We start from the raw sequence: 23062 nt of genomic DNA, 5'->3' as shown, positions 1-23062 counted from the left end.
ATGTATAGCGCCACCTAGTTAAACACAAAAAAGTAAAAATGAGGTGTTGTAATCGCAGGTATCTGTGACCTAACATAGTCAAAACTGCACGAAATTGGAAGTGTAGGATCATTATGACACCCTCTGAATGCACGCCAAGTTTTGTGGAATTCCGTTCATGGGGGGCCACACAATAAATTAATTTATGTTACTATACACCAACTGGCCTGTAGGTGGCCGGAGACAGTTTTCTGTGAATATCTCGAGAACCGTAGGGCCTAGGAGGTCCACCTTTTTTTGTATGTTGGTCTTAAGGGGGCATGTCAACCTATCCCATTACCACTTATTTCATGTATAGCGCCACCTAGTTAAAAATTAAAAAGCAAAACATTAGGTGTTTTCATCACAATATCTCTGGTTGACATGGTCAAAACTGCACGAAATTGAAAGTGTAGGATCATTATGACACCCTCCGAATGCATGCCAAGTTTCGTGGACTTTCGTTCATGGGGGGCCTTACAATAAAATAAGTACACCAACAAGGATTCCCAGGACACTGAAAGACCGGGGTACACGAAACTTGGTGGGCATGTAACCCCACATGGATAGCATGGAACCATTGCTTTTCATTTTGATCTGTAGCCCCCTGCTGGACTGGACCCCCCGAAAGGAGGGTAGGGCAGACACAGTTTTTTGTGAATATCGTGAGAACCGTAGGGCCTAGGATGACCAATTCTTTGCGTATGTTTGCCTCCATGGGTCATGTAAACCCATTCCATATGCACACATGTGCATAAACAGATACACACGTACACACATACATACATTCACAGTAATCCTACGTATGACACATACTCACACAGTAGACATATATACGCATGCATGCACATGCACACACACAGGCACATAAACAGGCAAAGACACAAGCACAAGCACATGCACATGCACGAACACACACCCACCCACACACCCACACACACATAAACATAAACATGTACACGCACACATGCACACAATTCAAGAATTTCTCAGAATTAGGAACAGGCAAGATGGGGGTGGGGTTGTATAAAATGTGAAATCTATGAACTAATCATGTTTTGGTACTTGTTGTCCAGCAGATACCAGTGAGAATTGAGTGTGAATAATGCAATTCAGTGAGACAGTTAGAATCATATATGCCTTTCAGCGTGACTTATGTAAGGGATAATGTATAGAACGCCGGTCATTATGGGGAAAATAAGTCCCGACAGGACGAACCGGACCCCGACGCGCCAGCGGCGTTCTATACATTATCCCGCTTATTATACGGCTACTTGCCAAAATGAAAAAATAAACTCCATGATATGTCTTATTACACTTATTTGTTACCGTTTCGTCGTGGCTTTTGCTGAGAAACAAATAGTTCGCAACACACGCTGAACTTGAATCAAACATTCTTTAGAACACAGCTGATCAACCGTCTGCTTTCACTTTTGAATGAAGTTCCAAGCATAAACTCCGTTGCCATTAACAGCGGTCATTCTTGTTTTCAGAGGTCCTTTCCCAAGAAATAATGACCGCTAGAACTTTCGGAAATCCCATTCAAGTCAATGGAGCATTCTACTTGCATTGTGAAGAGCCGTATAATAATTTTGTGGAAAGCATGTGCTGGACTGGGCAGCGGTCATATTTTGTACCGCTCTGCGGTACATCTAGTTTTCAGTGGGCCAATGAAAAGTATATGACCACCAACCACATACCTGCATGCCTCTTTTGCAAGCAATGGAAGAAAGATTTGGATAGTCTAATGGCGTGTCGTCCATCCCTAACTTATGCTGTACCTGTTTTGTCATGTTCCTGTTCACCAAATGTCTTCAATAAATAACTGTTAACAATTTTCTTGTTGTCTGCAGTTAATTGTAATATTTTAGAATATGGATGATTCTATTAATGATCATTAATAGCTAAAAAACACAGCTACAAAAGTACAGTACCTTTAATGTAATTAATTCACAGTAACTTACTGGCCAATTGTTGCCAGTAAGTTACTGTGAATTTTACGGTAATTTTTTTACAGTGAGGTGGGGTCAGTTCAAGGGTGCATATGGCACACAAGGTGATATTTTCCCGGTTGCCTAGCCCGAAGGACATCACCTGTGATGTCTATGAGGACTTGTGGCAGAAGTCAGGATCCATAAAGCCCCCGTCACACACACACACAAACTCAAAAACTCACACACACACTTTTTTCTTGTTACTTTTGTTTTGTTGCTATTTTTTATTTGTTTAGAGTACATTCATTTACAGTATTGCAGTGATAAGTGTGATTCTACTTTTCTTTATTTCTGTAAGAATGTTTTTTGTAAAAGCTTTTGTTACAAAAAATGTCTGTTGATTACTGCAGAAATTCTACTTTTGAGTTTCACAGAAGACTGAGTTCGGGAAAATGACAATAAAAATAAACTCAAAGACTGCAGTGTTTTATATAAAACACATTAGCGTGTTGCTGTTGATTTGACAGTGTAAATCAAAGGTTGCATGTATGTCAAAGTCAAAGTCAAAGTGTAAGTCAAAGTCAGCTTTATTGTCAATTTCTTCACATGTTCCAGACATACAAAGAGATCGAAATTACATTTCTCACTATCCCACGGTGAAGACAAGACATATTTTACCAATTTAAGTCCACAGACAAACATAACATTCAAGTAAACAAAAAAGTAAGTAAATAAGTAAATAAGAGGGCACATATAATAATGAAAAAATAAGAGCAGCAAAATTTGGTTGAAATTGTGCATAGACAGTCAAAAAAATACTAGTGCAAAGTCAGGCCAATAAAAGGCTTGGGTAGTTCTGTTTGACCTAAGTAAGAAAGAAAGTGGCATAGTGGTGCAAGTTATGTAAGAATGTATGTATGGTATGGTGTATAAGTATGTATGGTTTTGTTGCAATAATTACATTTTTAGAAATGATTGTTGAGTTTTGATTGCAGTGTTTCATTTTGGCAGATGTGAGTTGTTTACCGTATCTCCAAGTCTTATATGGCTGTGTGTAGAGTGGCAAAGAAAGCAAGGTTTCAGGAGTCAGGATATAGTGAGTCAATGTTGTTTATTTGTCCAACCAGTTTCCATATAGGCCTAGTGCACATCTTATCAACAGTTTGAATGTTGTGTGTTTCTGCTCATTGACAAATAGCTTCAGTTCAATGATTCATTCACAATGAATGTCCCCTGTTGAAGTTTTCGCCTTTGTCTACACCAGTTTGGTTTCCATTTATGCAATTTTGTGACATAGTCTCTATGCCAAATATTGTGACTCAGTTATTGTTGTCATAGACTACAATTTCCCCTCTTAAAGACAAGCTGGTGTAGCCTATTAGCCTACTATTAAACATGCACTGACAAGGCTATGTGCAAAGTAGGCTATCACATGATATTATGCTAGTTGATATTATTAGCTAGTTGAATAGTAGTTCAAGCTAGTTAGTTGAGCTAGTAGTTAAAAAATAATATTAGTAGGTAAATTTGGTATTTGACAAATTTGACATTTGATATGTTTTGACTAAATGTTTTACTGTTTGACTGTAAGTAATGCATCTTAATGGGGGGGGGGTAGTGTCCCCACCAAAGCTCAGACCAAACCCACGCCCTTGGAGGTGAAGCACACACTAACCCGGAGCAGTGAGCTGCCTGCTACAGCGGCGTTCGGGGAGCAGTGAGGGGTTAGGTGCCTTGTTCAAGGGCACTTCAGTCATGGATGTGGGCATGGGAGAGTAGTGCTCAACCACTTCCCCTACCTATCGAACCGGCAACCCTTCGGTTACAAGCCCGAAGCCCTAACCAGTAGGCCACGGTATAGGGTAATAGGGACGTCTCCCTGCTACTCCCTGCAGCTGACCTATGGGGTGTCTGGCCCCATGTATTGTCCCTCCTCCATAGCCACAGTAGCCAGCTCTCTCAGCCTCCTCTGCCAGCTCCTTGATGGCCCTCTGCAGACTTGTGCCTGGCCCTCACATTGCAGCAGCCCTGAGAAACTGGATAGCTGACCTGCCCACAAAGCCCCTGCACCCAACTTCCACTGGGTGGATGGACGGTGCCCAGCCTGCCTCTCTGCACTCTGCAGCCAGCTCAGAGTACTTGAGCCGCTTTAGCTCATGCGCCGCGGATATTCCCTCCTCCCAGGGAACCGTCAACTCGATGATGAGGACCCGTTTCGCAGCTGTGGAACACATCACAACATCTGGTCTCAAGGTCATCTGCACAATTTCGTTGGGGAAGACCAACTGTTTGCCGGTGTCCACGCACATCTCCCATTCCTTTCCTGGGGTCAGCAGTGATCTTGCTTGGCCTGACACCGACCTCTTGCTCTCTCCTGGTCGTACAAAGGGGACGCCTGGTGTCCGATCGCCAGAAAAGGTGTTTGTGGCTACTCTGCGTTTCTCCAGGAGCTCTGCCAGATTCCACTGGACCTGATTGTGCCGCCATCTCATGCGACCCTGTGCCAGTGGCACTCCATATGATGACAGGATATACTGGAGGCCTGCATTCGTTTTGCTGCACGGGGGACACTTTTCTTCACCCCCAAACCACTGCGACAGGTTGCGGGCTGGGAAGGGTATCGTACGCTGCCCTCACCAGGTAGCTGAGCCGTGTCTGTGGGGTTTGCCAGAGGTCCCTCCCATTCATTGTGCTATAGGAATCTACAGGGTACACCTAGATTAAATAATGATCTATCTGTTCATATCATGGCTTTAAGATGGATTGAATAAGTCAATAAGACAAAACAGTCATATGCACAGATTCAGGCAGTTTTGAAAAGTGGTGTTTCAGTTAGAGAGAATTTAGTATAGAAATTAGACATAATTGAATATTAATGATCTTGGAATTGCAGTTCAGTTTTGCTGGGTTCCAGTACATACAGCCTAAAGGTAATAAAAAGGCTGATGAAATTGCTAAAAAGGCACTGGAGAAAGACATGGATAGCCTGATTCAATGGAGGATGGAGAAGCCAAAGATATAAGATTACATTTTGCATATGCTAAAAGACTGGGAATCTGAGTCTAAGATTAGCTTAGCCACACCTGCCTATCTCATTTTCATTTCACTGAGATACAAGTCTGGCACCCGACAATACACAATAAACATTTCCCTCAGACAACCATGGGTGCTGGGCTAGTCAACGATGAGAGGGGAATAATGCTAGTTTCGAAATTGAATGTGGCTGTGGTAAACAATTGTAAACGCCTGCAAACTTGCACAACAAAATTGCAGTCTGAAAAATGTGTAAACCAGGGTCTTCAACCTTTTATCCTCTGAGAGCTACTTTAACAAAATGAACATGGCCGAGAGCTATAGTGTTTTATATTAATATAGTAGCATGTAGCCACATAGCTGCATCTCCATCCAAAACAGCTGAATAAGTTTTGTACACATGTTAAGGCTCCTTTCAACTCTTTTACCTACTTCTATCTGTAGACTGAATTTTAATTTTAATAGGTTTACTAAGTTACTGATTTATTAACTTTTCCTTGAACCTTTTAGAGAGCTACTCAGAAACAGGTGGGGAGCTGGTAGCTTGTGGGCTACCTGTTGGAGACCTCTGGTGTGAACAGAAAGAAAATGGATATTTAATACATTTTATTTAAAGCGCCTTTCATGACACCCAAGGTCCCTACACAAACAAAAAGTTTGCTAAAATTATTGTCATCTCATAACATGAAAAATAAAAGAAAAAAGTCAGTCAGTCAGTCAGTCAGTCAGTCTGTCAATCAGTCCATAAGTCATCTTGAAGAGATTCTAAAGTCAGTAATTGAGTCCCAGGGTGCTGAGGTTCACACTAGGGACATGCAGGCCTGCTGAGGAGGATCTCAGTGAGCGGGCAGGGGTGTAAACTTCCAGGAGATCAGTGAGGTAGATGGGGGTATAATTGTGTAGGGCCTTGTATGCCAGGAGCAGGACTTTGAAACGTATTCTGCAACTGGAAGCCAGTGCAGTTGCATAAGCAATGGTGTTACATGGCTAGTGGATTTGGAGCCTATTATAATCCTTGCTGCAGAATTCTGAATCAGTTGGAGCCGATGGAGTAGCTTAGGGATTCCAGACAAGATGGAATTACAGTAGTCAAGGACTTCTGTACTCTGCTGGGTGAGCGCTGGGTGAAGCCCAGATGGAAATGGCACTTCGAGACATACTGTTTATGTGTGCACTATGAAAGTGTATTGTCCAGTATGACACCAAGACTCTTGACCTGGTTGGAGCAAGGTATGGTGCTGCCATCTACTCAAAGGCTGAAAGGTTCCATCTTAGAAAGAGTTCATTTGGAGCCAACCACTAGCAGCTCAATCTTACTGCTATTCAGCTTCAGGTAGTTTTGTGTCATCCATGAGTTTATGCCATAGAAGCAGGCAGTAATTGCATCTTGCAGAAGAGTGGCAGTGGGTTTTGTAGATAAGTAGAGCTGGGTATCGTCAGCATAGCAGTGAAATTGAACACCATGCCTGAGGATAGTGCCAAGTGGGAGGAGGTAGATCGAAAACAACAGAGGGCCCAACACAGACCCCTGGGGCACCTCTCTTGTCACAGCACTACTCTCAGACTTGCAACTCAACATTTGTACATATACTGTGTCCTTCCAGATAGATAGGAGGTGAGCCACAGGTGAACACTGCCCCGTACTCCGATATTGACTAAACGTTCGAAGATGGTGAGAGATGGTGTCAAAGGCTGCACTGAGATCAAGGAAATCAGAATGGAAATAAGTCCATCATCAGCTGCACAGGGGAGGTAATTAGTAATCTTAATCATGGCCGTTTCAGTACTGTGTATAGGACAAAATCCAGACTGGAATGGCTCGAAGAGGTCATTGTCCTTCAGGTGATCCGGGAGTTGAGTTTCCACTATCTTCTCAAGAACTTTAGAGAGAAAAGGCAAGTTGGAAATAGGCCTGTAGTTGTTGAAGTTGTCAGAATCCAATCCAGGTTTTTTCAGCGTTGATCTGACAATAGCAGTTTTAAAGGATGGAGGTACAGTGCCAGAGAGAAGAGAGGTGTTAAATATTGATGTAATCATCGGAGCAATAGATGGCAGACAGCTCTTAACCAGGCTTGTTGGAAGAGGATCCAGCTGACAGGTGGAGGAATTGCACTTTTTAATAAGGCCACAGACATTCAGTAGGGAGACTTAATTCACGGCCGGAGTTCATTGATGATGTAGATGTATGTATGTAGGCTATACCTTACACAGACATAAATTAGGCTATAAGAAATGGAAGCAGAGTGGAACAAATTATATTATTGCAAAGTAAGAGATATTTTCTGCTTTTAAGTAAATTACTGTAATTACCTGTCAAGTTCCTCTACACACTCCTGTACATTAGGTGGCGGTATGCACCAATTTCAAGCTCTTTCGATGAAAAGAAGAAGTAGTATGACGCGCCTTTCTTACAGGAAGTGCGCGATTGTTATTGTCAGAGAATGTCTAATAAGGGTAAATGGGCTCTGTTATTGTTGATGAGGCGATGGGTACCTTAATGTAGTTAGGGCAGTGTGCCATCTCAGCATTAAACGGTAGGCAAAACGGCTATATTGATGTACGGATATGCTGTATATTCTGGAATTTGTAGAAAGTCTTTGCTTGTTATTTTCATAGATATCGAAGATATTTTAAGTTTGCCTAAGCTAACATTAGCTTGCAGCGAGTTTGAATTAGCTAGCTGGCTAACGTTAACGATACCCTAACGTTAGCTTTCCTAGATGACTTGCTTTCGGAAGCATGCTACGGAATGAATTGAAATGATAGAAGTTAACCAAGCTATTTTTGTGTAGAGGCTGGGACGTTTGGTGTAAATATCTAAGTGTTCTTAAATAAATAAATCGTTCAGCTAAGACATCGTTTGGTGCCTAATGTTTGACATATGTTTTTTTAACGCAATATGAATATTAGTGTAAGCCTGGACCCAGACGTTTGCTAAGGATAATACACATAAAGTCGCTTTGACTTTAGTCGCTTTGGACCCAGACGTTTGCTAAGGATAATACACATAAACATGCTAGCATTGGGTGAACACATGGTAACGTTGTAGTCTGATTAGGTACTTTGTCATGTCTTTTTGCAGACTGAAATGAAAGCCAAATCTGTAGCCAAATCATTTGTTTTCTTGGGCAGTTGTGTGTTGCACATTTTATTAATGGGATTATGTTACATGCAGTTCTTCAGGATCATTCTCATGATGAACTTCGAGGGACTGGATGCTGGCTTGGGCGATTACTCGTCTGGGTTGCATGGTACCCTCGAACCAGGTCTAGAACCCTCCCTGGACCCTAGACTCGACCCTTCGCTGTTACAAGGTGTGGAGCTAGACCCAGATGGCCTTGCGGTGCCTGTGTCTGAGTCGGTGCATCTTCTGGAGGGATTGTTTTCGGAGTTGCATAGCGTCGCTGCGGAAGTTGGTATTCCCGTCACAGCGACTCACTTCGATGTACAGGAGGAGCTTCTCTGGATGGGAAACCACCGGGTAAGAGATAAGAGTTTTGTTCTGCTTTTGTGACCCAAGTCACTTAAGTTGTTCAACATTGCTGTCTAGAATATGTCATCATAATGGTCATATTCCTGAAAGTACTGACAGTAGTGGGCAGAAAACTGGACCACATTAGGACTTTCTGTAATATGTAACAAATGTGATGTCAAGGAAAGCAGAGGATGATCATAATATTAATAGAAATTACAGGTATTTGAAATATGGTCTGAACCTAAGTTCGAAAATATAGCTGACAAATATTGTATGAAAATATTTAAAATTGTATTTCAAATGTATTTCATTTATCCACTCCAACACGTTTAACATTGAAAGTTTACATATCTAAGAATGTAAACATTGGAAGAATATACATATCTAACTATAACATATATCTAACTATCTATCTATAACATTGGACAAATACATATTTAAGAATGGTCAATGACCAACTTTGCCATGAAACAATGTTTTTATCCTTCAATGGATGTAGATTAAACAACAACAGAAACATAAATAATGGCATTTCAGTAAGGTTCAATTTCCAGGCCTCAAATAACTTGTGAATAAAACCCTCCGTCAGAACCAAACATGATGAAGCAGTATTTGCCTGCTATGCGGTTCAGCTCTGGAACCAACTTCTACCAGTTTTAAATTGAACTTAAGACAAAATTATTCTCATTAACTTTCTCCTGGTTTGATCAAATGCACTTATTTTATGACTGGAGAGTAAATCTTCTCTCAAGTCACAGTTTTCTTGCAGACTGAATCAGATTGTCCTATAGGATTTCCATACATTTTCCTGCATCAGTGCAGACTTCACCAAAGGGAATTACCCACAGTTCAAAGCATTGTGACATTTACCGCAGAGACCATAGGGAAATCCGAAAATTACAAAGGTAAACAACTGCACGACACACGACCAGCTTGTAAAACAAGAGTTTGAAAGAATGTGGAATCAGGCAGCCGTCTCCTGTGCCTTGGCCGTGTGAAAAGCAACACACTTAAAATGAAAATTCCCAAACCGGCAAGTGTCAGCAACATCTGAAGTGTCATGAACAGGGTTCCCACGGATCATGGAATTTCTGGAATATCATGGAATTTTATGAAGTCTATTCCAGACATGGAAAGTCAGGGAATTTGATCATTTTTGGGCCAAAGTCATGGGATATATGGGTATTGTGTTGTGGCTGTTCACCATTTACTCGCCAAAACACATTAATACAATACATTTTGTCAGGGAAAAGTCATGGAATTTTTGATTTGACTTAGAGTAGGAACCCTGTATGAAACGTCACCAAGGTAACATGTGATCTGGGGAAGTGCTGTCCCAAATCCATTTATACCTATCTGAGCCTATGTGGCCTCACACACTCACTCACTTAGCACCTGAGATCAATTAAGTCTGTTAATCTTTAGTCCTTAGTCCTCAGGGCTCACTTTGGGATTGAACCTTTGAGATCTGGTATCTTGCGATTTTTCCTATGGGAAAATCACATGGGAGTTTTGAATTATCGCACCTGAAATGCAGACGTTTTGCTCAACACACTTTTGTCCTCTGCCTTCGAGTGACTCCTGTGATCTTCGGTACGTTAACACGGCAAACGCAGACTTTTGCTACCCCAGAGCTAACTTGCAATGCAGCTTGCCATAGGAAGTTAGCTTCAATTAACACCCGGACCTCCTTATAAGGGCAAAGATGGCAGCTTTGGTTCCTTTTTGTAGGCAAAGTCTAGATATTGACTTTTTAAATTTGATTAATTATTTGTTTATGTGTTTATTTGGACTAACTTTCCTTCTCTGCAGGGTCATGCCAGTTCCTTCTTTGGCCCTACAATGGGCCGGTACTCCTCATTCCAGGTGCACCTGAGTGATGATGTCCGTCATATCCAGAGTATGGAGACAGGAGTGTTGTTCCTTACTAAGAACAACCTCAAATGCGTCACCCGTGGTGGATTCATCATGTTTGACTACCCGTACGTTGTGCTTGTTAAGAAATTGACATTTTATGCTGTTACAGTTGCTTCACAGTTATAAATAATGTTACAAGCAAAACTTACACTGCTACTGGTTACTGCCACATATGCCAGTCACATCTGTTATGCAGGGCTTAAAGTGTTCAGGCACGGTGCCTGAATTCAGGTGTGAGCTGGTATGCTTAAGATTTGAAAATAGGCAATGGGACTACAGTATGATAACCTCATAAATGTCTGATAACTTCAGGCACAGACATTTTTATTGCTTTAAGCCGTGGTTGTGTGTGATTTAGAATGGAGGAGGGTGCTGACATGCACAGTTTGTTGGTGACTGACAACAACACATTGATGATGGCCGGACTTCAGAACTATGTGACAGAGGTTGACCTCACTACTGTGCAAGAAACACAGAAGGTAAGGACAGCAGTATAATGAATATATTTGCTAATTTGCTGATGTATATGCTGCTGGATTTGAATCTCGCCATTGCCCAAACTTTATTGCCCTTTGATTGTTTATACATGAATGCCTACATGTTTGTTGTGGTCTAAGGTCTATTTGTGTCTTTGAGTACACTGACCGAGTAAGTTTAAATCACTCACGCATATGCAGTGTTGTTGCTCCTGTCTTAACGCCTTTTGTCTTACTTCATTAGTTTGACGTGGAGTCTCCAGGGGTTGCCATCATTAGACAGTCCAATCGTTTCCTCTTCTGTGGACACACGTCTGGTAAGGTGAGATATTGTAAACATGTCGCTCAATGAGTTCTACTTGATTTGGAGCATGTGTTCACCACTGCGTGTGACGCGTAACTCAGTCGTGTTCTCCCTCATCACTGCTTCTACTTCCACCCCTCTTCCTGCCTTATATCTCACGCACGAACTTGGCAGGTGTCCCTCCGCGACCCACGCACCTTCGCGATGGAGCATGAGTTCGATGCCTTCTCGGGCAGCCTGTCCGACTTTGACGTCCACGGCAACCTGCTAGCAGCGTGTGGCTTCTCCAGTCGGGGCCTGAACGGGCTGGCCTGCGACCGCTTCCTCATGGTGTACGACCTGCGCATGATGCGGGCCATCACGCCGCTCCAGGTGCACGTGGACCCGCTCTTCCTCCGCTTCATTCCCACGTACACCTCCCGCCTGGCCATCATCTCTCAGAGTGGTGCGCTCCTACATCCCTGCTCTATATCCATGTGATCTGTAGGGGGGGGGGGGGGGTGTATGTTTTGGATACTGCAGTATACGGAGTTTAATGTAATGCATGTATGTTCTTTACAATGTGTTCAGGATCAGGAGTGGTCTAAGAAATGCCTTGCAGTATACAATTATAGCAACTATATATGAAATGGGCAATAATTGTGTGTTGAACATGTGTGACTTTTCCATTTGGGATCACTAAATAACTACTCAGACATAGTCTTCTATTGTTAGATAAAATCATTGTTCAGTTTTTTTTTGCCAGAAATAGTGGGTCTTTGTGCAGCCTAATGTTTCTGTCCTCTCATCTCTTCTCCTGAAGGCCAGTGCCAGTTCTGTGAGCCGACCGGCTTGGCCAACTTGGCTGATGTGTTCCATGTCAACACAGTGGGCCAGCTGCTCATGAGCTTTGAGGTGTCCTCTAGCAAGCAGGCGCTGTCCTTTGGTGACTCGGGCGGCTGTGTGCACCTGTGGTCCAGCACCCCAGACGTGACCTACAACGGGTACTCGCGTGAGACGGACTTCGCCCTACCCTGCCTGGTGGACTCGCTCCCTCAGCTGGACTGGGGGCACGACCTGCTGCCTCTCTCGCTCATCCCCACCCCGCTGACCACAGAGTCCCTGGTCTCGGACTGGCCCACCACCCTGGCCACTCCTAGCCCCAGGTGCCTGCACAAAGCCAATGCCTTTTGTTAATATGTAAAAAGTCACACATAGGAGTCTTATTCTAGCCTTACACATTACGATTTTGAAGTCGGAGACTAAATTCCAAAGTCATAATGAAATCATGGAGCTTTACTGGAGTTGTGGCATGCTCCCATCATCTAAATCTTTTAAGTGTGAGGTGGCAGTCTAGACTAGAATCTTTTCCTCGTCTTGACCTTACAATAATATCAAACGCACACCTTGAACCGGTATTTTCCCGTCAGTAGTTGTGTGTAGACAGCACAAGGGAAAATGCATCTTGTGAACATGAACAAGGAATATATTGAATGGCTATGCTGCAGTTTAGGGCTGCCACCTGCTGATGACAGTGTGGTATTGCAAGGGTAGCTGACCTCAGTACCTCAGCCTTTAGCTTGTTCTCTATTTTGTGTTACAATACACAGACATGCACCTGCTGTGGACCCAGAAATTCTTCGTACCATGAAAACAGTGGGCTTTATTGGCTACGCCCCCAATCCACGCACGCGTCCCAGAAATCAGGTAAGTGTTGAACCTCTTAATGTCATTAATTATTTGTAATCTCGTCATCAGCGTGACCTATTTCTGCACCACAGCTGTGACTGACTGGAGCGCTGCGCCTTAAAACAGGTTCCCTACAAGATCAAAGAGGTGGAGCTGGAGTATGATGGCTACAACCAAGTTCCAGAGTCCCCCATTGGGCGAGATGAAGAGCCACACTTATACATGGTCCCAAAGAAGTATCGCAAGGTATCATAACGCTCTGAGATATAAATTCACTGCACTGGCTCTTGCATTTTCATAAGTACGGTAACTCTAATTGCATTTATTTGGTGCTTATGTCTAGGTCACCATTAAATACTCAAAACTTGGACTTGAGGACTTTGATTTCAAGCATTACAACAGAACGCTGTTTGCTGGCCTGGAGCCACATATTCCCAACGCTTACTGCAACAGTATGATCCAGGTATAGTGGAATAGACTGGATAAACTGTCACCCTGAAATAAATTTAAATGAATAAGTAAGGTCTTGTATTTAAAGTTCAGCCTCTTTGAAAAGTGTATTTTCTTTACTAATTTTAGCAATTATCCTACTAATAGAATGTTACTTAATTAATATGACAATAAATGAGATATTCATGGATGTGTGGGCAGCCGTGGCCCACTGGTTAGCACTCTGGACTTGTAACCGGAGGGTTGCCGGTTCGAGCCCCGACCAGTGGGCCACGGCTGAAGTGCCCTTGAGCAAGGCACCTAACCCCTCACTGCTCCGCCGTTGTAGCAGGCAGCTCACTGCGCCGGGATTAGTGTGTGCTTCACCTCACTGTGTGTTCACTGTGTGCTATTTGCGCCCATATGTATATATGTATGTTTATTTTATTATTATTATTATTATTATTATTATTCATAAAAAGTAACTGTTGCTCTTTATGTGATGCCCATTATGTGCTGTGGACACTGAAGGTGCTGTACTTTCTGGAGCCGATCCGGTGCCTGGTGCAGAATCACCTGTGCCAGAAGGAGTTCTGTTTGGCCTGTGAACTTGGCTTCCTTTTCCACATGCTGGACCTGTCCAGAGGAGACCCCTGCCAGGTACTGTACGTCAGCGTTGATCAGCCACAGAACCATGTTGTAGTGTTGAGACTCCAGTACCTGTTTTACATCTGAAGCCTCATGGCAAACTATGCTTTGTGTGCACATGGCAATTGATTGATTGGTGGCAGCACACAGCTTAGAGTAATGCAGTCATGTAATGTCAGCAGTAGTACAGCTGGGTTATTGCGTTCTTCTGATGTGGAGAAGGTGCAAGGAAATAACATTTGTTTGCCTCACTTGACTGAATGATGCCCCCAGTAAGTGACCATCAAAGGAATCCACGCTCCCTCAAAATTCCCCTCCACATTCCGGAGACACACGTGTCCTTCCCTGCCTCTGTACACTTTCCTCTTACTGACCGTTCCTCCATCCATCTTTTAGGCCAGTAACTTCTTGCGAGCTTTCCGCACCATTCCCGAGGCGTCTGCACTGGGCCTGATCCTGGCCGACTCGGACGAGCAGACAGGCAAGGCCAGGCTGGGCCGCCTCATCCAGAGCTGGAACCGCTTCATCCTCACCCAGCTCCACCAGGAGACCCAGGAGCAGGAAGGGCCCCAGGCCTACCGGGGGGCCAGCAGCAGGTGAGAGCCCCCTCAGGCCCGGCAGCACGCTCATGGGCCTGGAGATTTAGGATGGCTCTACGGGTTATTTGGAATGTTGTGCACAAGCAGAAACCCGAGAGCTCCACTGTTTTTCTCATACCAAGCAAAGAGGTGCATTTGTAAGTGTTATGATGTGAGGTTTTTATATATATATATATATATATATATCCTTATGATGTGAGGTTTTTATATATATATATATCCTTATGATGTGAGGTTTTTATTTATATATATATATATATATATATATATATATATATATATATATATATCCTTATGATGTGAGGTTTTTTTATATATATATATATATATATCCTTATGATGTGAGGTTTTTATATATATATATATATATATATATATATATCCTTATGATGTGAGGTTTTTATATATATATATAAATATATCTCCTTCTTTTCTGTTGTGCTCCTGTGCCCCCCTAGTGCCTCGGGGGCATCAACAGAGTCTGCGATCGGCCATCTGTTTGGCTGCGAGGTGGAGAACAGTAGTCTGTGCCGCTGCGGGAAGGAGACGGTGCGCTCTTCGCTGACGCTGCTCTTCACCCTGCACTACCCCGAACAGAGCTCCACTGGTCAGTTCCTGGACCTGCACTCACTCTCCTCATTCTGTGGGGTTAGCCCGCTGTGTCCACTTTGGTTACCAAGCTGTTTACACTTTATTTGTACCACTAGAGTTAAAGCGCTACATACTTCCGAATGTTAATGTGGACTTGATTGATCAGAGGAATTTTTGATCTGTTGTTTATCACTCCCATTGGTCTCAGTGTAACCATAGGTGTTTGTGATTGTGTGAAATTGTTTGTTATTGTATACGCAGTCTGTAACAATATTCAAAAAGTTAAAAATGTTCCAACTGATTTTTCCCCCCAGATAAAACTCCTAAAGAGTATGATTTTGTGGATATCCTAAAAAAGAGCATCTGTCTGGAGCAGAGCACGCAGGCTTGGTGTGACAACTGTGAGAAGTACCAGCCTACAGTAAGGCTCTCTCCGCTCCTCTCCTCTCCTCTCCCTCCAGCCTCCATGGTTCTCCATGCCTCTATGTGTCCAACAGCCTGTTTGGGGCAGCCGTGGCCTACTGGTTAGTGCTTCGGACTTGTAACCGGAGGGTTGCCGGTTTGAACCCCGACCAGTAGGCACGGCTGAAGTAGCCTTGAGCAAGGCACCTAACCCCTCACTGCTCCCTGAGCGCCGCTGTTGTTGCAGGCAGCTCACTGCGCCGGGATTAGTGTGTGCTTCACCTCACTGTGTGTTCACTAATTCACGGATTGGGATAAATTCAGAGACCAAATTTCCCTCACGGGAAGAGTATATGTACTATACTACACCTTCTGCTTTGCCTCCTCAGGTGCAGACGCGTAACATCCGTTGCCTGCCCGACGTGCTGGTCATCAACTGTGAGGTGAACAGTGTGAAGGAGATGGAGTTTTGGAAGGTGCAGGCCGAGGTGAGATGTTGATATGTGCTGCTGTTCTGTGTCGTCATGGTCAGGGTCCTGTCCTCACGGTCAGTCATTTCAGCGGTCCGACCATCTGCCTTACTATTCGCTTTATTGACCCCGCGGCCAGAACGCGGCTACAGGGTACACTTGCCATTACACTTCACTCCAGCAGATGGTGGTAATGCACTCCGTTTGCAAACTGCCAAAAAAACAAACTCACTGAAGAAGAAGAAGGTTGCCCTGGCAGGCCAGTGCATAGATATTAGAAAGCTAGATAACACATTGGGCTCGAGTTCTATTAGGTGGCATACGTAAACGTGGCCGCTGGGGGCAACACGTTTACTGTCTACTGTCAACACTTGCCGGCAATCAGACACCTGTTTGATTTCCAGTCAGTCTCACATGCTTCTCCATTGGCCTCCAGTTATTGATTTCCCCCACCAAGATGGCGGCGCTATTTACTTACGTTCGGGAGCCCAATGCGGTATCTAGCTTTCTAATATCTATGTGCCAATGAACCCTTCTTTTTCTGTGAGCTTTCTTTTGGTAGTTTGCAAACGGAGTGCAGTACCACCATCTGCTGGACTGTGCTACCCTGTAGCCTCGTTCTGGCTGCCGGGTGAATAAGGTGAATTGGAGCAAAAAGCACATACAAATCCCAAATCGTGTTATGTAGAGAGTATGTCAGATTAGGTAACCCATGAAGAGCCCATTCATGGGAAGAGCCCAACCTTTTCAAAATGACCATTTGGATCTTAAAATATTCTTCTGCAGACCACATGTATGAAGTCAGCCATCTGTCAGCCAACAGCTCACTAACACAGTTCTCCGTTAAGTAAGCTTTCAAGAGCTGTTCTAGAGCTGTTCAAGAGCTGTTCTCAGTTCAGTTGTTGTAATTGTATCTCTGTGTGCTGCAGTATGCTCATGCCAAAGCCCTGAAGAAAGAAGCCGCCGAACCACCGAAGCCCAAACCCGAACCTCTGCCGACCGAATGGTGCCTGGAGTAAGTCATAGAAGTGAAACGCTATGAGCTTCACGTTTATCAACACCATCACCAGCATGTTTATATAATGTTGGTTGTTACCATTGAAAAAAGGTCATAAAGGCAGTATGCTTTCCGCCATTGCAGTAATCAGGAATCGTCATGTAAGCATGGCGTGTGGAGTGGTCATTCAATGTTCTCGTCTCTGTAGGAATGAGCTGTCCAACACGGAGGGCCTGACCTTTGACACCAAGGCAGAGGACCTGCAGCACGTGTGGATCCCCCTCAGCCTGAAGATGTCCATCAGCAAGACCCAGGGCCTGGAGGTCACGAGCTGGCCTGAGGGGGAAGAGGTGAGTCACAAGGCAGCCACGGCAGGGACGCTGCCTGCCTTATTAAAACCATCCTCTCAGATGGGGAGACTAAGCACACAGCATGTTAATTAAATGCAATGTGTTTAGCTCTCCAGGCTGATTGAAACGACTGCTGTACACTGTTTTTGGCCCTTTTGTCTTCAGTGCTGGAAGAATAAATGTGTTTCATGTCGCGAGCTGTGGTGTAAGCGGCTGCATTGTCTGTACCACATTCAGCGCTAAGTGCCCACGGGGACCAGGGTCCAAACTTGAACTGCGGTCATTTCCTGATCCCACCCCATCTCTTTCTCCCACTCGCTTTCTGAAACTTTTCACTGTGCTATCTGAATAAAGACTAAAAGCCCAAAATATTGCTAACTTGGTATTTATTAAGCATTATTCAACACCCACAAGAAAAAGTCTTCTGATATCTCATTTTTTTTGTACTTTTGCCCAAGAGCACCTGTCAGGCCAGGCCAAGCCATGTAGTGCCTCATTTATCCTTTGCAAACATTCTTTTCGTCAGTGCAGTGTGTGACAAGGGATGACTGCACTTGTTCCGTGTTTTGTTCTTTTAAAAGAGATTGATAAGATATTTTGGCATCTGTTTCGTAGCTAAGTGCTGCAGAGGAGGCTGAAGGGGCTTCTGTGTATGACCTGGTGGTGTCCGTCTCACACGTGCTGGACGCTCGCACCGGTGGCAACTTGGTGGCCCACATCAAAGTAGGGGAGACTTACCACCAGAGGAAGGAGGTGAGTCTGCTTACTGTAGGCTACTTGTGGGGCATCAAGGGCCAATTTTGGGGTTGGTTCCAAAGATTGACTACTTTTGTATTTCCTTAGGGTGTGACGCATCAGCAGTGGTATTTGTTCAATGATTTCCTAATTGAACCCATCGACAAGGTAAATTTAAATCTGGCTTCTGGCTTCATGGCTATTCATGAATTTTCATGAAACCCGTTTTTCCCAGAAGAAACTATTATTCCCAGGAACAATAATTAATCTAAGATCCTTCCTTTTGTACCAGCAGACTGAATCTGCCCAGTTTGATGTGAACTGGAAGGTCCCAGCTATTCTCTACTATGCCAAGAGGAACTACCACTCCAAATATGACCTGCGCAGTAAGGACCTCTTGCACTCTCTCTGCCAGCCTTGTCTGCTTCAGGTCTTCCATGACTCGGGTGTTATTAAGTCAGCTTGTGTTTTTGTCTGTTTTTATTTTCTAGTTAAAAATCCTATAGAGGCCAGTGTGCTTCTCACAGAGGCTTCTCTGGCGCGTAAGCAGAGGAAGAGTCATGCGACCTTCATCCCCCTCATGGTCAGCGAGATGCCGCAGGCAGGAGATCTGGTGGGACTGGATGCCGAGTTTGTCACACTGAATCAGGTCTGGAACCTTATGTGACATTCTCTGCTTGGGCATGTGAATACTTTCATGACTGATAATTTCCAAGTAATTGGAGATGTCATCTGCAGGATATTCTAAATGTTACTTGACCATTTAAGTCGGTAAAACATGTATGGAACTGTAATATAAAATGCAACGTTGTTCCCTGAGGCTATTACCTTCAGATGTAGCTCTTGAGTGTTTTTTCTCACTTATGGTTGCACTATGGTAGGAGGAGGCAGAGCTCCGCAGTGACGGCACTAAATCCACCATCAAGCCCAGCCAGATGTCTGTGGCCCGCATCACCTGCGTGAGGGGCCAGGGGTCCAATGAGAGAGTGCCCTTCATAGACGATTACATCTCTACTCAAGAGCAGGTAACACTGGCACAGCTCTATGCTGGTGAGCTATATACACAATAGCTCTGCAAATTGATGCACAATGTGTAACAATACTGATGTGACATTTTTCACAAATTTTCACATTTCTTGTTTTTCCTAATTGATTCTCTGGGTCATTTTCTACTTGTAGGTTGTTGACTACCTGACTCAGTATTCTGGAATCAAGCCTGGTGATCTTGATGCTAAGATTTCCTCCAAGCACTTGACCACTCTCAAGTCCACTTACCTCAAGCTGCGCTTCCTCATTGACACAGGGGTTCGGTTTGTGGGCCATGGCTTACAAAAGGACTTCCGTGTCATTAACTTATTGGTATGTCTCACTCCGACTCAAGACGTTCATTGTTATTTGCCCATTTACTCTTAAAATGCCTGCTAAAACGCCTATAGAATCCTATGGCATTCTAGACTAAATAACCTTATTTCCTGAGGGTTTTCTGAAAACATACTAAAAATGGTCAACGTCTACCAAAATGTAATATCTAAGCCTCTGTAGCACCTAGAAACATGAAATAAAAAGCATGCTGCGCTACGCAGCATCCAGCGGGAGAGTCAATGTTGCGCTATGCAGCATCAGGCGGGAGATGGAATGTTGCGTCATGCAGCATCCAGCGCGAATGGGTTAGACATGAAATCTGCCTCAGTTTGTACTTTTGTACTTTTACTTTTACATTGTACCTTTTATTTTTTATAGCACTGGGTTGTCAGTCACCAGTCTGGAAAATATCCTGGAAAGTCTATGATGTGTTCAGAGCTATCTGTTCTTCTAAAGTAATTGGCTGTTTATGGCCTTTGGTTTTAGGTACCGAAAGACCAGGTCATTGACACAGTGTACCTCTTTCACATGCCACGCAAGAGAATGATCTCATTACGTTTCCTTGCCTGGTACTTCCTGGGTATGTATTAAGTCACTCTTTTCAGAAATGTGTGTTTTTATGTGTGTTTGTCTGTGTATTACGTTTTTTTCATCATATTAAACTGTTACATTTTTTTTACTGTTTATGTTACATGCCTCCAGCCTATTCTTATCACTGCAAAAATGACTCCTTGATTTAGATCTGAATATTCAGGGTGAAACACACGACAGTATTGAAGATGCCCGCACAGCCCTGCAGCTCTACAGGAAGTACTTGGAGTTGAGTCGAGGGGGCAACGATGATATCCGGAAAGTTCTAAAGGGACTGTATGAGAAGGGACGCAAGCAGGATTGGAAAGTTCCAGAGGCTGATCCCACAGATGGTCAAGGTAGCCCAAAAAAGTACGAAGCTGATAGGAAGCCAGGGTTGTTTGTAAAATGCCAGGGCAGTTAAGGAGATCTACGTTTGTCATTGTATCTGGCATGTGGGGCTGTTAATTGATGTTAACTGTCTGTCTGCTTGTCTCTCCAGGTTCAGCAGTGTTTCCTTCGGTGATGGAGCTGTAAATAATGTTTGAACGAGACATCTCCATGGACCTTTGATGGACAAAATGTACATTGTGGATTCATTTTTACATTTTTCAAATGATTTTTGCTATTTTCTTAAACGTTGACATGCCAACAGAGCACTAGCACAGTGGATGTGTGGAAAAACAAAGTGATGCATTATACTAACCATGGTGGGAGAGCTCACAACAGTTAGCCAATGTCATTTTTCATTATTGTGTCTAGTGTATAAGAGGAAACATGACTGCTCTAGTTTTAAGCACTGATAAACTGGAAGTGGAACACTGAAGTATCATGAACTGACACTGCAGCTATTTTTTATGCTCTTCCTTGTGCTTTGACATTTTTTGTTATGTGCTTTGTATTGCATTGGTTATTAAACAACTTTAAAAGCTCTACCTCTCATTGATGTTACATCAACTTGACAAATGGTAAATAGTATGTTGCTATGTTGCACATATTTATAGAGTGGTGTCCTAATAGTCGAAGATTTGCTAGATGAAAAGTGCAGTATGTAATTTATTGTAATAGTTGATGTATAAATGGTAAACAGTAAAACTCTTTCCTTAACCATAATGGTATAACTGAAAGAACAGTTATACATGATTTAATGCATAAAACATGTATAAAAAAATCATGCATAGCCAATTTCAAAACCCTTTTAATTATGATTTAAGATTTATAACACCGTTTGGTTGAAACATTTTTGTCTTTTGACCACCTGTAAGACTTTAATTCCCCCTGTGAATACTATGATGATATGTGTCATTAGAATCACATTGAAGGATTTTATCAGATGCCTCATGCAAAACTATCATTTGACCTTGAATAGCCACCCAGTGGTAAACAAGACTAACAAATGTAATTTTTGTAAATGCTTAAACAATGGCCTTGCATGTGGGGATGGTGGGATGATCTTTATAATTTGGTCTTGTATTTTTGATACTGCACTATTGGTTGCACTTTTTAATAACAAAAAATAGATATACAGTTGTGCTCAAAAAAATAGCAGTGCCTTTAGAAAAAAGAGTAAATGTCAGAATTCTTCAAACAAATTGTACTTTCATGAACACAGATGCATTGGGGACACAGTACATTCTATTCCAAAGCAAAACAATTGGGCAAAGTCATCAAAACTTAAATAATAATAATGATATTTCATAGAAAGTCAGAAATGCCATGTTCAAAGAAATAGCAGCGTTGCCATCTTTCCTTGGAAACTCAAAAATGTACTGTACAAACTAAGAAATTCTTGATAAGATAAGATAATGGTCCCAATAGGGGAAGATTCTGAAGTTTTGAAATATGTCTGTATCCAGTTCCATTGATATGTTTTGTAACAATAAGGTTGTGAAGGTCTTGGGAGAGCTCTTTGCTTACTCATCCTGCAGATGTTTTTTGTGTGACACCTTACTAAGGAAAAACCTTTTTATAGCCTATCAATATTTACAGATCCAATTAAATTGCACAGATGAGGGATATTTAACTACTCTAACTACTTAGAAATTTCATCTGGTTCCTTGCCTTTCTATGCCATTGGTGTACTGCTTTTTCATTTGTGTTGGTGTTCACTACTTTTTTCCTGTGTCATTCCACTTTATTACACATAATGTTGCTTATAGACTTAAAAACGCTGTGAATACTTTATATTTGAGGATTTCCTGAGTTAATACTAATGTCTGGTGAAAAATTCACATGAATAGCCTCATTAGAAATAAACTTGCATTTACAAACAACAGACCCAGTAATTTTTAATAAATTATAGGCCTACTGACATGTGTTTTTTTTTTTTTTTTTTTTTAACAGAATGGCAGACAGACTTGTTTTGACAGAAGCACAAGCAAGCACCTCCAATCTCCAACCTTGTCCCATGCCCCATCTCATTGCCACCTCAATACGTGTGTCGGACCCAAACATGGTTGATCAGTGTGGTTTTTTCAATTTCACTCTGTCATTCCTGTTTGATAAAGAATATTTTGTACAGACAAATAAATTATGAATAGCAGATGAAAGATTAAGGTTTTATCTGGTGAAACCCTGTTATTCAAATAAAATTAAAGCATAGTTGGACTTCTCTAAGCAAGTACCCAAATTCCTTGTTATGATCTTGGGAAATCCTTATTTCCTTCTTGCAACTTAATTTCCTCAACATCTTTTCTGTCTTCCTGGTAATCTTTATAATCATATGAGATAATGTTTTTCTTTTGCAATAATGTTGATGAAATTAATCAATTCTTTATTTTGAAAATAGTCCTAACAGCACGGTGTTCATCTTTTTGTGACAAGATCTCTGAGAGAATAATGAAGGCGTATGTCTATTTTGGCTCACTGAAGAATGAATGCTTTTTTTTAACATTCTAAACCCTTATGAAACAGGCTTGTGCAAAATTCTAGTATGGAATTGAAACTGGCTCCTAAATTCCAATTCAATTCTTGAATTTCACATGCATTTCAATTGAGGAAGCAAACAGGAAGCAGAATTGCAATTCGAATTGTGCACAACCCTGTTATGAAATAGGCCTACCCAATGTATTTGGAGAGGATCCC

The 23062-nt window shown here is 42.7% G+C and overlaps 1 protein-coding gene across 6 annotated transcripts; it reads left to right on the top strand.

Moving 5' to 3' along the window:
* Positions 1-7407: 7407 nt before the first annotated feature.
* On the top strand, positions 7408-20913 carry pan2 (poly(A) specific ribonuclease subunit PAN2). 6 transcript variants are annotated; one of them, XM_042099003.1, is made up of 26 exons: positions 7408-7519; positions 8161-8466; positions 10273-10442; positions 10736-10856; positions 11098-11175; positions 11332-11602; positions 11960-12302; positions 12747-12843; positions 12952-13071; positions 13169-13288; positions 13786-13914; positions 14299-14498; positions 14960-15108; positions 15407-15513; positions 15884-15982; positions 16894-16979; positions 17170-17311; positions 17927-18064; positions 18155-18214; positions 18342-18432; positions 18538-18695; positions 18928-19071; positions 19226-19405; positions 19895-19988; positions 20149-20337; positions 20481-20913. In XM_042099003.1, exons 2-26 carry the CDS (start codon positions 8179-8181, stop codon positions 20513-20515), a joined length of 3609 nt encoding a protein of 1202 aa, XP_041954937.1. In that variant the 5' UTR covers positions 7408-7519; positions 8161-8178; the 3' UTR covers positions 20516-20913. The 6 variants fall into 6 exon arrangements, with proteins under 6 accessions (XP_041954937.1, XP_041954934.1, XP_041954935.1 ...); XM_042099000.1 differs by having other exon boundaries at positions 20149-20350; XM_042099001.1 differs by having other exon boundaries at positions 18339-18432.
* The last annotated feature ends 2149 nt before the right edge of the window (positions 20914-23062 follow it).

Source organism: Alosa sapidissima, chromosome 7 (assembly GCF_018492685.1).
Source record: "Alosa sapidissima isolate fAloSap1 chromosome 7, fAloSap1.pri, whole genome shotgun sequence".
NCBI classification, from domain to species: Eukaryota; Metazoa; Chordata; class Actinopteri; order Clupeiformes; family Clupeidae; genus Alosa; species Alosa sapidissima.
The sequence above is the reverse complement of the archived record's forward strand: the minus strand, read 5'-3'. Positions and strand labels throughout refer to the sequence as shown.

What these genes read in the sequence shown, in the direction of transcription:
- pan2 (XM_042098999.1), top strand. Translation starts at nt 8,179, where the DNA reads ATGATGAACTTCGAGGGACTGGATGCTGGCTTGGGCGATTACTCGTCT. An exon ending in GTGGACACACGTCTGGTAAG is followed by an intron (nt 11,176 to 11,331) that starts GTGAGATATTGT and finishes CGAACTTGGCAG; the next exon opens with GTGTCCCTCCGCGACCCACG. An exon ending in TAATTGAACCCATCGACAAG is followed by an intron (nt 18,215 to 18,338) that starts GTAAATTTAAAT and finishes CTTTTGTACCAG; the next exon opens with CAGACTGAATCTGCCCAGTT.